We start from the raw sequence: 15,814 nt of genomic DNA, 5'->3' as shown, positions 1-15,814 counted from the left end.
GAAACTCTGGATCAGTCTTCATCTCCATCCTTTACTGATACCTTGAATATTGGTGTTGGCCATGTTCTCCTCCTACCTATCCCTGCATCTTCTTTTCTGCCCACGATGGCTTCAGTGGTTCTCATTTTGACTGCCATTTAGAATATGTGGAGACCTTTAAGAAAATACCAACGTTAGGCTAGTTTCCAGCTTATACCAGTTAAATAGGACTCTCTGAGTTGAGGCTCAAGCATTGGTTTAAAAAATTCCGTGGGTAATTCTGATGGACAGCCAGAATTGAGAACCGCAGAAAGATAACTGAGAACTTCTCAGATCACGGTTCAAATTCTTTTCTGTGTTTTGGGGAAGTAATATAAACAAGATGTAAGTTAGCAAGATAGAGAATTGTGGAAATGAAAGTCAACCAGGGAGAGACTAGAGGGAAGGAAAGGAGTCAGCTATTGCAATACTCTAGGCAAGTGATGAGAATCTGAATTTAGGACGCAGGTGACAAGGAGTAGACGGATAACAGATTATACAGACAGGAGGCAGGATGTATCAAGTTATCTATTGTTGGGCAACAGCCCCCCCCCGCCCCAAACTTAGTGGCCGCAAAAAAGCAACAGTGATTTATTTGGCTTATAAATCTGCCATTTAGTTAGGCTCGGCGGGAATGGCCTATCTGCACCATGTGGTATCAGTGAGATGGCTCTAGTCTGAAAGATGTACTTTTAAAATGGGTTACTCACGTCTGTCAGATTGGGGTTGGCTGTCAACTTTGAGGCTTAGCAAGGGCTGAAGCTTAGAGTTTTGTTTTGTTTTGTTTTTAATTTTCATAAATCTGACGAGGGCTGAGTGGGGTATACTTTTGGGAAGACGTGCCAGTCTTGGCTCAGAAGGCTCCTCCACAGGAAGGCCAGCTCTCAGTGCCTGCTCCTTCAGGGGTTCAAGTCCCAGGCCAGAGAGTTCCTGGCATCCCAGCCTTGGGCGGTGGGGTCATCCCCTCGATGGAGGCCGGGTGACGGGGTCAGTGCGCTGAGTCCTGCCGGCGTTGGCCCCTCTCGGTCGGTCCTGTGCCCGGCCTGTCACTGGCGGCCGGCGACGTGGCCGGGTCTGGCGTTTGGGACATGCATGCCGGGGGCTTCAGGAGGGCTCCGCGGGGCTGGCAGGTTTGCCCTGGACTTGGGGGCGGCTGTGTTCGTGCAGGGAGGCGCGAGAGGACATGGGCTCGGAGAGCAGGGGGTGGTGGACTGCCCCCTCAGGCTCTGGTCGGCTTCTCCCCTTTGGTGGACGCCCGGGGCCCTAGGTCAGGCGGGGGGAGTCCGAGCAGCCGGTGACTGTGTGGTTGGGGGGAGGGGCACATGGCGCCCGCTGTCTCCACCATCTCCACAGCGCAGTTCCTCGGCCTCCTGCGACTCTCTCTGTCAGCGTCTTCAGTGTTCCTGGGGGCGCTCCTCCCTGAGTTGTCCCTGCTACTCCCTGAGGTGCGGCTGCATCTCCTCAGGGGCCGCCTTCTGCCGCTTGGCCTTCCGCCTGCGCAGGCCTCTCAGGCGCGCCTTGTGGAGCGCGAGCCGCGGCTGCGGTCGGTGGTCACCATCTTGCTACTTGTTGTTGCGTTTCCCGGAGGAGAGGCTTCCGCCGGCGGCTGCGGCTCAGTGCGCACGCTGCCCTGGTCGTCGCCGAGGGCTTTGCTGCCATACCACACAGTGGCTGCATTCCGAGAGCGCGCGTTCCTAGAAGGATTGCGTTTTGAGTTCCATCGTAAGTCGCACAGCGTCACTTGCGTTATTGGCTGAGGCGGTCACAAAGGCTAACCTGGAAGAGGACGCGGACGCCATTATCTTGATGGGATTGGCAAGGTTTTAGAAGAGGTCTGGGCTGGGAGATATGGTGGGCCAGTTTAGGCCACGGTCGGCCTCCGTCTTGGGGTCTAATTGGAAGGGGATGATGAAAACAACGAAGAAGGAAGGGCAAAGGTGATTTAAGTAAAAGCAGCTTTAAAGATAATGCTTATTTGGATTATTACCAAAAGTTAAGTACGTAATGTTATCACTAGCTAGGGCTGCAGGAAATACTGTTTCTAATACATGCTCTTAAAGCCTACAGTAGTGTGTTTCATTTGCTTTGTTCAGAACATACATTGGATCTGGACACTGGATAATCCTTCTGGAAGGGTGATAATTTTCTAAAAGCTTTTGGAAACCTTTGATAGCTAGGCTGTTTTCACACGTGTGTCCTGTTACTTGAGTGAATGTACACAACTCAAACGACTGGTAAGGTTAGGAGAAATATGAAAACAAAAGAAAACAGGAAGCCACTTCTTCCAGCCCACTGTTACTATTTTAAGGGATTGATACAGGGAATTTCCTGACTTAACTTTAATCTTAAATTATATGCTTCCATGGTGGTAATACAAAAATAGGCCCAGTGGAACCACCTCCTTGTCTTAGGTAAACTTATCAGTTGTTGGGGGCGGGGCCGGGGGGGGGGCGGATAAAAAGGGCAGCTGGAATCATTGTGAAAAATGACCTCTCTGGTAGTCATGGGGTCAGTTGCAATAAATATTATGTTATGATGATGCCTGTGATGAGTAGTAGCTAAGAGAACAATGTTCTGGTTCCTTTGGACTCTTATCCCATTGGCAAACACTCCAGAAGAGGGGTTCACATCCAGCTCTGCCTTGTCCATGTGAGTTCTTGGTTCACGCAGTATCTTAAAGCAGAAGAATGAAGGAGAGGGGGATTGAGAAGTGTCTTTAATGGTTTCATTGCAAGGCTAAGCTCACCACACACTTGGGCTGCATTTTTTCCCCCTAGAATTAATTCAGACTGCTGTTTATAGATTTGTTGTTTTTGACAAAGTTCAATCATGTGAAAAGGCTATAACTAAATGTATCAGATGTTTAATATTAAGAAAACAGGTGAGTGGCAAAGCATACTCATGCACTTAGTAAATATTTATTAAATGCCTACTGTGTGCAAAACACAGTGCCAGCTGAGCTTAGAATCTTGTTCTGATTTGGATCAAATCTAAATGCAGGAGTTGATCTTATTATAATCATCGTTTTTGTTAGTTCAACATTTTGCTTTCACTCAGCCAAGTTTACAAAGCAGCACATTGCTTACAATTTGACTCATCAACTGGCAGGTTTTACTGCTGCTTTCTCTTTGACCGTATGAGTACACATCATAAAATCAGCACCATCGACTTTGAAGACATTTATTAAAATAATGCATTTGTGAGAGGAAATTTTTTAAGACCTGTGGGTTATAAACTCCTTGATCTATTTACTCCACATCATTGGATCCTAATCCTTGCAGGGTGGGACAGGTCCTGATGCTTGTAGTGTGATGTGAGAGAAGTTTTAAGTGTATTAGTCACAACCGGAGTATACTGAGCTCCCTTAACAATTGGGTCCTCACATTTACTTTTGAAACCTTGATTTAGATCCAACCGATATAACTCTTTCAGAAGAATGGCCTATAACAACTATAATTTTAAAGATATATTTTCTAAGTAGCTAACTTTGAATGCATGTATGTGTATGTGTGTGTCTGTGTGTGTGTGTACTGCCAAGATTCTGTACATTTTATTTGTAAAATGTGCCAGTCAATATTTACTAAAGAAAAAATTGAAGAATGTATCTCTCAATGATGATGGAAAGACAGGAAGAATTTTTCTTAGGTAGTATTCTTATATTTGGAAGAAGGTTCAAAACAGTAACATAGATTTTGGTGGAGAAACAAAACTATATACATGTCAGGCACTGGTAGTTAATAGAGAATAAAAGATGACTGAGATTTGGCTCATATCCTTTGGGAAGCTGCAGTGAGTGAGAAGAACTTGATTCAGATGTGAAGAACAAAAAGCACTCCCATGTATGCTACGGTATTGTCTGCAGAAAGGAGTTGAGGAAGACAACTTGGAGAGGCAGATATTTGAACTGGCTCATAAAGCCTGAATAACATTTCTTCCAGGAATGGCAAGACAACTGTGTTTCAGGGAAAAGACACCAAGAAAGAGAAAGGTCCGTGCAACCAAAGTGCCAAACCCCAGGAACCTATAAGAGAAAGCAGGATAGGACAGATGAGGGAGGCCTAGAGAACTTGGATAATGTGAGACTTGAGGAGAGGCTGGAAAAGCTTGAGGGTGAAGAGGTCTTGAAAAATCAAGAGGGAGAAAATCTCAGTGACTATTGAACAACAACAACAGCCTAGTAAGAGGCAGCCTAAAGTAAAGTCAGAATTCTTTCCCCTAGCCTAAAAGTCCTTGCCTGGTGGGAACTTCACCTACCTTTATAACCACATCTCCTGCCCCTCTCCTCCTTACTCAATATGAACTTCTTTTGAACACATACCAAACCTGATCCTACCTGAAAAACTGCCCTAGGTCAGTGGTTCTCAATTAGGTGTGATTTTTGTCACCCTGAAGACATTTAGCAATTTTGGCTGTCAAGACCTACTAACAGAAGATCTACTGGCATCTAGTGGGTAGAGGCTACCAATACTGTTAAACATCCTATAGCAAGCAGGATGTTCCCCTACAACAAAAAATTATCAGTCCCAGAGTGGCAATCGTGTCAAAGTTGAGAAACTTTTAGGTGTTCCCTTAGCATGAGTACTCTTCTCACAGATGTAGTCAGTCTGTCACCTCCTTGTTTTATGTTTAAATAAATTATCACTATGGAGTGATTCTTGTTTGTTTCAATTATTGTGCTGACCCTCTATCAAAATATAAGCTCCATGAGGGCAGAGGACTGGACTATATCAACAGTTCCCAGACAGTACCTGGAACAACACAATGCTCAATAAATATTTGTTAAATAAATAAATGGGTGGGTTGCAATCCTGGTTCTAGCCTCTACTACCTCTGTGATTTTGGCAAGTTTCTAAATTGCTAATGTCCCTTTTTCTCATATGCAAACTGTGGGGCAAGAACTGTGTGTATTGGGTACAGAGCTGTCAAGAACAGTTCTTGACACATCAGTAGAGCCACATTGGCACTAGTTGAATGAATGTTGAAAGGCAATAAATTCCTTATTAGAACGTACTAACACCTTGCTTTGATTCCCGGGTAAACTTTAGCATTTAGGAAAATGGAAAAGTGGGTAGGTGTTTTAGCAAAAGTAGCTTGGGTCCTTCAAAGTTAGATGATACAGTGCATTTTTTCCCTTGTTTAGAAACTGATTTTTTTTTTAATATTTTATTTATTTTTGAGACAGAGAGAGAGACAGAGCATGAGCTGGGGAGGGGCAGAGAGAGAGGGAGACACAGAAGCTGAAGCAGGCTCCAGGCTCTGAGCTGTCAGCACAGAGCCCAATGCGGGCCTCAAACTCACAGACCGCGAGATCACGACCTGAGCCGAAGTCGGGTGCCCAACCGACTGAGCCACCCAGGCGCCCCTAGAAACTGATTTGAGATGCAAGTTTCTTTACTTGTGATTGGAAAGCTCCAGCCTGTTTTTGTTTGTTTGTTTGTTTGTTTGTTTAAGAAAACAAGACTCTTGTTAGACATTTTAGAGTAGCTAAACTATGTGTTCAGACCAATTCTGGCCAAACTTGAATGCTTAATGAGGATAGGATTAGTACTAAGCTCAGTGCAATGCACAAGGCTAGACATCTGGGTGACAAAGTAAGGACATGGCTGATTTTTAAAATAATTAGTTTCACAGCTTCCATTTTTGGAAAAAGCTTTAGGGATACCACTGGTTCAGAAACAATATGATGAGACAGCATTAGAGGAAAAAGAAAATGTCACATTTAACTTGTGAAAAATGTTCAGCGATAAACCAGATATTTTCTCCATTGGTAAAACAAACAAGCAAGAGCTAGTGAACTGGACCCAAGGAGCCCTGCCAAAGTCAAATCGCCCACGGACACTGTGCAGACTCTTTATTTCTATTTCATTTGGTTTTTTCTATCTTTCCAATACCTCCAGCATAAAATTAAAGTGGGAAGCAATATGTTCTGGTTTATTATGTATTTTTTCATCCTCAGTAGAATCTAAAATTATCCCTAAGCAGATACTCATGTTTGGAGGATAATGTTCTGAAGTCTAACCATGAGACAGATTGTATGTTCTTAGGAAGAATGTTTTAAACAAATCAATATTATTGTTGATCTTTTAAATAAATTCTTAAACTTGTTTAATAATCTCTACTCTCCCTTTTCCTTCTTTTGAAGGCTGAATTGGAATGTCCTAGATCTTCAGAGCCACAGGACAGAAAGACCCTGAGTGCAAAAAGACACCCCCTGAGCACAAATGCACTGAACTGTTACCTTGGTATTTATTTGACACCAACTAGCATTAACTTAGGTAAGATACCATGTCTTTTACCAACATTGGAAAAACAAGAGCATTCAAGAGGGTAATATGTTTCAAGTAGAAGGTAGAATTACTTGCCCACAGCAATAATTTGCAGTACCTACCTGATGCCTGAAGGCCTTTGAGTTTGAGACTCCTTGCTTATTGAAACCCTTCAGATCATTAATTGCCCTGTAATTTCACCTTTGGTTATCTTCTCTGTAACAGGAATAAAGAAATTTAGCCGTAAAATTCAGAAAGGTGAATTTATCTAAAATTCTTAAAATTTTAGACTAAAGGAAATGGCTTGAGAAACATTTTCAGACATCTCATGTTCATTATTTTATCTGTGGAAAGCTATAAAATAAATACAATCAAGGACTTGTAAAATTGAAAGAGGTCTAGGGCCATCTAACCTTACCCTCTATATCTGTGTGTGAATTTTCTCAGTTGTTGCATTTGAGTACCACCTCTTTTGTAAGTACTTGGAGTAATGGGGAGCTCCTTACCACACAACACAGCTTTATTGAGCAGTTTTATTGTTAGGACCTTATTATTTGATAAATAATATACCCACAATATAATATGGCCTCTATACCTACCACTGACTATAATAAATTCTGTTGTCAAATGCATATGAAGTCATGTAGGATAAACCTGATTTCTCTTCCATATGCTCATGAAACAGCCTGTTAGTTATTGGAAGACATGTCAGATGTCCTGTCTATACAACATCTTAGTTTTTCCAGACCAAAGACTCTCAGTTCTTTCGACTGTTAAACATGTTTATTGTGGTATCATAATCCTGATTGTCTCTTCTAGAAGCAATCCATAAACTTCTAGATATATTCTTAGTTATAGCCTATTTTTATTATCATTTTGGATTTGTTTTGGGCTGTCCTCATCTGACAGCTGAAACGTTTGAACTATTGTCAACCATATAGCCTATATATTTTATGGTAAATACAGCTCAATGTTTGTTGTTTAATGTTTGTTTAGGTTATTAATCCTTTGTTGGTTTAAAATATTTATGAAGATTTCATACATTTCAGTACTTACAGTACCTGCAGGTTTGGTATGAGGGGAAAATTGATATGGTCTCAGGAACCTAGATATTAATTTTTTAAGAATAAACTAGAATTTATTCTGTGCGAGATTCAGAGGCAAACTTAGATTGAGGTTTTTTTTTTTTTCGCTGCCATTTTTTTAAAGTTTATTTATTTATTTTGAGAGACAGAGAGAGAGAGAGAGAGAGAGAGAGTGTGTGTGTGTGTGTGTGTGTGTGTGTGTGTGTGTGTGTGTATGTGTATGTGTGTATGTATGTGCATGAGCTGGGAAGGGGCAGAGATAGAGGGAGACAGAATCTCAAGCAGGCTTCTGATCTGTTGACCTAGGGCTTGAACTCATGAATTGTGAGATCATGACCTGAATTGAAATCAAGAGTTGGCTGCTTAACTACTAAGCTACCTAAGCCCCCCTTCACTGCCATTTTTAAATAATCATTTTCCCATTTTCTATTCATGTTTCTTAATTACCTTTAGGTTTCTGCATTTCTAAATGTCTATATTTTCTTATGGAATTTTGAAGCTTCTGTATTCTAACTTTACTCAATTTGAGGAAAAGATCATTTTATTTTTCAGTATATCTGATACGATGCTTTATGGTTGTGATAATTCACAATAGTTAGCAAAACAAAAATGAAACTTCCATTTTATACCTATACAAACTTTGCTGAAAAAGAAACCTGCTGCCTTACCTAGCTAGACCAGTAGACTGACACTGAAGTTTCTTCAAACACATTTAGGTGTTATAGCTCACTTGAAAACTTTACACATCCCGTTTCCCTTCAAGGGTTTTCCTGTTCCTTCTTCCTGGTTCTAATTTCTTATGATAACAGAGAACAATAGGGTGTTAGTGGAAGGGGGATAGGGATGTCTGTGTGTATGATTGCCCACTCGTCAGTACTAAGAAGTAACCCAAGTAGTCCAGGAGAGTTTTTATACTGGCTCCAGCTGTTAGTGATCCCAGTGGGTTTGGTGACCAGTTGTTACTGCCCTCACAGCACATGCTGGCACTATAGTGTGTTACACTGCATAGCTGGAGGGCCCAGCTGGGTCTCTTAATAATAATTTTATGGCATGGTGGTCCTTTGACCTCTAATCCAGAGACTCTTCCACATAGTTAACGCCAAGGTCCCTGTTGGGGGCTGATGGATTGTCATTTGTCTACTTAATATTTATAACCTCTTATAAGCCCACATAAATTTTAGGATTTTCTTCTATACCAAATTTAACTTCAAAGAAAACTGTGGCTGGTCCTTGCCTTTTCCAGTCTAGGCATGCCTTTGCACCTATCACTTGTGATCTGCCCCAGAAAAATCTACACATTCCTCTGTTAAGAAACTCTAGTCAAGGAGTGGTTGCTCGTCTTTTAGATTCCGAGCCCTCTTCCCAATTTCCTGGCAGGGCAATTTTTGTGGTATCATCTCTTTCCCCCAGTAAGCACCCAGGTAATAGGTAAGGCAATACAAATTGCACTGTCAGTTCCCTTCCACTTTCTATTCATCTCTTTTTATAGCTGGAGAAAGATGCTCGATTTTCAGGTTTGCATATTTTTCCCAATCTTCTGCCTGGTGAGTTGCTTTCTAGACAGGTAGTTTAAGCTATCCCCCTTATTGGTGGTCCATGGAGGGGATGGAGGAAAGAATGAGAGTGTGCTCAATATATGGCTCAAGTTGAAGCCATATCTATCACTCAGTTCATGTAATTCTCAGAGACAGCCTTACCTTGGAGTTTTATTAGCTCCCTTTTCAAAGTACATTGGCACTCTGGACAATAATAATTATTCACAGTAATAACGTGAAGATTTGTGTTTGATGACATACTGGTCTAACAAAAACGTGGAATTGAAAAATCAATTCATGCAATCATGCATATTTGAAAGACAATTCTGGGAACTGTTCTTCTTTTTCATCTTTTGCAAAGCTACTCTTGTATTTGACAGTTTCGTAATTCAGATAAGTGGATAATTAAGCCCATCTTTCAGTTCATCTGTCTATATTTAGCAAGCCACCATGTGAGGATATGAAAATAAGACCTGGCCCTTGCCTTGGACCAAGAATGGTTTTCACATTTTTAAAGAGTTGAAAAAAACAAAACAAAACAAAGAATTCGTGTCACCCTTCATGGCCTACAAAATCTAAAACATTTAATATCAAGTCCTTTCCAGAGTTCACTAAACCACTCACCAGTGACATTTTTACCTGAGTATGGTATTTTCATATTTTTTATCATTTTATACTTTTACTCACTACTTTATATTTATTATTTTTTATATTGATATGATTAATATTTAACATTTTGAGATATTTCACTTAATTATCAGTAATTTTTCTGTGATTCTTATAATCTGTTCATTAGCTTTTCCTTTCTTTCTTGCTTTATAAATCTAGTCGGCTCTTCTACTCAATAGATACAGTCATTTTGGCAGGGTAAAAATTGAGTACAGACTGCATTAAAATCATTAAATTGATTTCCTACATTTGATTCAGACATTTTTGAGGCTTTGTGCTGAGAGCTGCATTCAATAAACAATTTTACATTTAAGAAAACTTTATTTGACTGGAATATCATGCCATTTGACTTAAATTAATTTATCAATTCAGTCAAAATTATCAATGTTTATATACATATACAAAGTATACATGTATATAGATAAATTGATATCTTCATCTAGGAATAATGTAGCATGTCAAAACATTGTACTTGCTTCAAGTTGACTTACTGCTATATTTCAACACTGTCACCTTATATTCAGTACATTTGTGCATTTCACCATACATTTTTGGAAAGAGTTGAGTCACAGACATCCATCCAATCTAAATGTTTTTTTCAGGATATGAAAGAAAAATATTGTTTTAAAAATCAAGTGAGTTTTAAATACTTTTTAAAACTGCACTTCTATCTGAATTTCCTGAATTTGAAGGGTCATGATAGCCTATCCCTTTTTAGTGTAAAAGGAGTTAGGATATAAAGTGTTTTGGTGTGTCAATTTTGTATACATAATAATTCAAACATTCTTAAAACGGGTCTAACATGACCCATATGCTTTTATTCACTACTTGTTACTACTTGAGTTATTTTAATCCTTATCATTTATCTATTGATTATATTATTCTTTCATGGTATTTATTATGCCATTTAGAACCAGGAATAGCATAGTAATTGAAGCAAGCTAAAACCTTTCAAATGATGTCCATGAAGAAAGAATATTCCTGCAAAACCCAAAGAGGACTTAATACCATATTCGAATTCTTTCCATTCTACAAACATGTAAAACTCTTCTTTCTGCAGAGACCTTGTTGCCTTTCTTTCAGGATGGTCTTTTACCAACTCTTTGCTCTCATGATTTTCTCATTTTGGACCCGAAGTATAGGATCAATCCAAGGCATTAATCCAGTAACCCATGATTATTAAGATTATATTCACCCCAATCTGTATCTAGAGGTTTTGGAGTGCTGGAGTAGGAACCTTGTGTATTCTTCCTTACTTTGTGGCACAAACATCCAGATTGTATGTGGAGATTTGTTTCAGATCATTTGCTGTTTGCTTCTCAATCTTGTTTTCTAAAATATGAAATATTCTTCCAGAAGATAAGGCAAATATGTACAGTGGGAAAAGACAGGAAAAAAAAAAAGAGAGTTGCTATTTCACATGGTCACTGCCAAGAAAAGCTCCTCAGACGCCAGTTATAAACTTGTAATTGTAGTCCTTGGAGCAAGCATCCTTTTGTGATCCTAGTAAGATTATGGAAACAATACAGCCACGATTCCTTTATAAATAATTCTGACATAAGAATTTTGTATGGCATATTTAAATTAAATATATTATAAGATACTTGGTATATATGCCTGGAGTCTACATGTGAATTGTACATATAGTTATAATAGTATTTACAAATTTTACTCCATAATTTTATAGCTGATAAATAAATTATGGATTTAGGTTTGAAATCAGTTCTTTGGGGCAGGCTGTAGCTCATTAATAACAATTAAAAACAAAGTTTTGATTTTGAATATATGTTAATATATGGTGAGTACATGTTAATCTTTTTTCTTTGTGTTTATAAATGCATATTTAATACCCTTTAATAATTTTTGAATGAATCTTTTGCATGTGTTTTTATGTTAGCCTCTCACTATTTAAAATGCCAGTGCACTTATCTAGAGTTACATATGATAAGGGTAGTTGTAGCATGAACAAAGTTATTGCAAATTCCTAATGGTCTGCACATTACTTTTTTATGTTGAATTTTGCATAACTTACTATCTCTTCAGCTATTATATAAAATCTTAGTAATTAGAGATAAACAGGCCAATAATCTTTTGGCTAGTTTCCCTCTCATATAGAGTGATTCCCTCTACTATATTTTCTACTGATTTATCTTATTATAGTTACATGGTTTAAAGGAGAGAGTTGCTACCATTCCGAAAAGGAATGTTTCCTGATGCGAGGGGTCAAAGAGAAAGAGCATAATTAGAGCTGGAACTTCTGGGTCCCAGTTTTTGCTCAACTGCTTATTATCAGAGTAGTCATTTAATTGTCTGTGAAAATTAGGATAATAGTACTTTACAGGTTTACAGAAGGAGCCAAATGAAATCCTGTGTAGGAAGGTATTTGGTAAAGTGCTAGTTGTAAGTTAACATCATCACTTATTTAACCTGTTTCTTTTCTGTGTCCCATTAAATGGAATTTTATAGCATGCTTTCTTAACAACAGCTGTATTGCTACCAAGGGGGCAAAAATAGATTCTTGGAGGAAGCAAAAAGAAATCTTACTCTTTTTATATGTACAGCACATACACAAATGCAGCATATATATAATATGTGTTATATTTGTAGTGTTAAAATTTTATGAGTAAGAGGGGCACCTGGGTGACTCAGTCGGTTAAGCATCTGACTTCAGCTCAGGTCATGATCTCCTGGCTCCTGAGTTAAAGCCCCACGTCAGGCTCTGTGCTGACAGCTCAGAGCCTGGAGCCTGCTTTGGGTTCTGTGTCTCCCTCTTTCTCTGCCCCTCCCCTGCTCACGTTTTGTGTCTCTGTCTGTCTGTCTCTCTAAAATAAATAAACATTTAAAAAAATTACGAAGAGGATAATAAAGAAAAAAATTTCTATGAAGGCTTGTTAGGGGGTGATAATATAAAAAAGGTTGAGAAACACTATGTCATAGTTGATAACAGACACAGATTTTGTGTGGAATAAATATAATTTCATGTTACTTTTTTTCTGTAAGCAAACTTGTTTGTTTCATGCTCCCATTGTGCCTTAAGGAATACATGTAATCTGAGATATTCAGAGTTTCGGTGCCCTTACCCCCCTCATTCCCAGAATTATCTATGTGCTGGGGAACTTATGTTATAATAAAGTTTTGAGTCATTGACTCTTTGAATTCCAAGATCCCTTGGAGTTGGTCTCTCCCAGCTGCTTCTGTACCTCCCTGTAGTGCACAGGTCAAAATTGGCTGCTTTCCTGCTACTCTAGAGCTATAGGAAACTTGACAGAAATCTCAGAGACCTTCTGCCCAGATTCTCCCTCCAGATAGTTTTGCCCTGTTCACTTTTTGACTATGAGGAATCCAGAGATTTTGTCTACATTTTGGGCTTTATCCAAATACAGGAGCCAAAGATTCCTATGCATTTAGATTCCTCAAAATTTTACTGGTTACTTTATCTTACCACTACCCCCACCCCATGGTTCAGCCCCAAGGGTAGAGGGTGAGGTTGAGTGTGCAGAGTATAATTCCCTTTTGGGAGAACATTCTGAAAGCTATTATCCCTTCCAGATATTTTAGAAATGAATTGTTAAGGGTAAACTTACTCTTTATAGTAACTCTTTTGTTGTAATAACCCTATCCTGACAAAGTGGTTGCTTCATGATATAATTTAATGGGGAAGGGCCACTATATTAAATGAAAGTATATGGGGGTGATGGACACATGCAGGGGGCATGTTAGATTTTATTAAACAATTATTTCAGGATATTTTTCTCACTTTGTTAATATATTGCATAGCAGATTATTTTTTTCAACAACTTAATTGAGATGTAATCTATGTATAAAATTTACCCATTATAAAGGTACAATTGAATATTTTTTTGTAAATTTATGTAGCTGTGCAACCATAGCCACCATCCAGTTTTAGAACTTTTCTGTCACTGTCCCTAAATTCTCAAAAGACCATTTCAGCTCAATCCTAGTGGGATCATTCCATTTTACTGCTGAATTAGTATCCCAGTGAAATAGTATTTTGTGGATATACCACATTTTGTTTATCCATTGATCAGTTGATAGGCATTTTAGCTGTTTCCAGCTTTTGGCTGTGATCAATAAGACTACTATGAACATTCTCATAGAAGTCTGTATGGGTGTAAATTTTAATTTCTTTTAGGTAGATTTCTAGGAGTGGATTTGCTTGTTCATGTAATAAGTTTATAGTTAACATTTTCAGAAAGTGCCAGACTGTTTTCCAAAGAGACAGTACTTTTTTTCCATTCTCACTAGCATATATGGAGGGTTCCAATTTCTTTACATCTTTGACAACACTTGGTATTGTATGTCTTTTAATTATAGTTATTTGGTATGCGTGTTGTTTTTTGTCATTGTGGTTTTAATTTCTATTTCTTTAACAACTAATGATATTAAACATCTTTCATGTGCTTATTACCGGGTAATGTATTATCCTGGTGAGCTGTCTACTCAAGTCTTTTGCTAATTTTTAATTGGATGTTTTTAAAAAATATTAAATTGTATGTTTTCTTTATATTTTCTTGGTACACATTTTCTATCAGATATATAGTTTTAAATAGTTTATTTCAATCTGTGGCTTGTCTTTTCAGTCACTTAATAGTATCTTTAGAAAAACAAAAGTTTTTAATGAAGTCCAGTTGTCAGAGATTTTATTTTTTATTTTTTTTAAATTAAAAAAATTTTTTTTTTTTTTTTTTTTGAGAGAGTGTGTAGGGGTAGAGAGAGAGGGAGAGAGAATCCCAAGCAGGCTGGGTGCTGTCAGCGAGCTGCCGGGCTTGATCTCAAAAATCGTGAGATCATGACCAGGACAGAAATCAGGAGTTGGACACAACCAGTTAATCCACCCAGGAACCCCCAAGTTTGTCAGAGATTTTTAAAATGGATTGTGTTTCTGCTGTCATGTCTAAAAACACTGTCTAATTTAAGATTATGAAGATTTTCTTTCATATTTTCTTTTAGAAGGTTTTTAGCTTTAGTTCTTACATTTCAGTCTCTGAACTATTTTGATTTACTTTTTTATATGGTTATGATATAGGGTCTAAATTTAGTTTTGTTTCTATCTTATTATTTGCAAATGCATTTCCAGTTGTCCCAAATGTTCTAGCACCATTTTTTTTTTTTTTTTTTTTAAAGACTATGCTTTCTCCATTGAACTGACTTTGTGGCACTGTTGTAGAAAACCAGTTGGACATAAATGTAAGGGTTTATTTCTGAACTATCAATTTTGTTTTGTTGATCTATCTGCCTATCATTATACCATTATTACGTTATTTTAATCATTATAACTGAATGTCCAAATTTATTCTTTTTCAAAATTGTTTTAACTATTCTAAGTCCTTTGCATTTCCATATAAATTTAAAAATCAGCATGTAAACTTCTACATAAAAGATTGCGGGATTTTAATGAGAATTATGATGAATCTATAGATCAGTTTGGGGAGATTTGAAATCTTTACAATATTCTGTCTTCTAATCCACAAACAGTGGAATTTCTTTCTAATTATTTGGACTTCCTTAATTTCTTTCAACAATGTGTTACAGTTCTCAATTTACAAATCTGTATTTTTTTTGTTAAATATATTCCTAAATATTTTATTATTTTTTGCTGCTATTGTATGTGTAATAGTTTTCTTGCTTTCATTTTCATATTGTTCAGTGGTGATAATTTTGATTATTCAAGCCCCTATCTGTCTCCCATCCTAATACTCTCCACTGAGTCTCTGGCTGGTTTACCAGTACATCACTTGCCTCAAACAAGGCCATAACCTCAGACTAGCAGAGCTGCCGTCAGTCACTCTTTGCTTGCCACCAGGGTCACCACTTTAACTGTCAACACTTCATTTCAAAGGAGCCCTTTCTGGCAGAATCAGCAAGACTAAATAATTGTTTTTGGCAATTTTGCCCAAGTATATAGTTGGTTTTCTGTCAGATTGAAAGTTGGAAAGAACTTAATTTTTATATAATTTTTTGCCCTAAATTAGTTTCAGTATTTAAAAGGTTGGCTATTTTATGCTTAGCAAGTTTTTCTTACACTTTTGTTTAGAACTTTAAAATCAGAATTAGGGGGCTATACATTGTATATTTTTTGCTAAATAAAACAACTCTGAAAATGTATTTCATTTTTTGTACCTATTCATGAATATTTTGTGAGATTTGAAGGACAGAAGTAATTGATGAATAACCAAAAATATTCACATACTTAAGTCACTTTCTGTTAATTAGGTGAGGT

General features: G+C 37.9%; 1 protein-coding gene across 3 annotated transcripts in view; it reads left to right on the top strand.

The window, feature by feature from the left end:
• Positions 1–1,087: 1,087 nt before the first annotated feature.
• LOC121042851 (uncharacterized) overlaps positions 1,088–15,814 on the top strand; it is a 51,690-nt gene continuing 36,963 nt past the window's right edge. The window contains exons 1-2 of one of the 3 annotated variants that reach the window (XM_040494254.1): positions 1,088–1,740; positions 6,161–6,293. In XM_040494254.1, the coding sequence (XP_040350188.1) occupies positions 1,111–1,716 (606 nt within the window). In that variant the 5' untranslated portion in view covers positions 1,088–1,110 and the 3' untranslated portion in view covers positions 1,717–1,740; positions 6,161–6,293. The other 2 variants (XM_040494255.1, XR_005796488.1) reach the window with 2 other exon arrangements.

This window comes from Herpailurus yagouaroundi, unplaced genomic scaffold, assembly GCF_014898765.1.
Source record: "Herpailurus yagouaroundi ecotype Mexico unplaced genomic scaffold, PumYag 186, whole genome shotgun sequence".
Lineage (NCBI taxonomy): Eukaryota > Metazoa > Chordata > Mammalia > Carnivora > Felidae > Herpailurus > Herpailurus yagouaroundi.
Note: the sequence above shows the minus strand (reverse complement) of the source record. Positions and strands in the feature narration are given on the sequence as shown.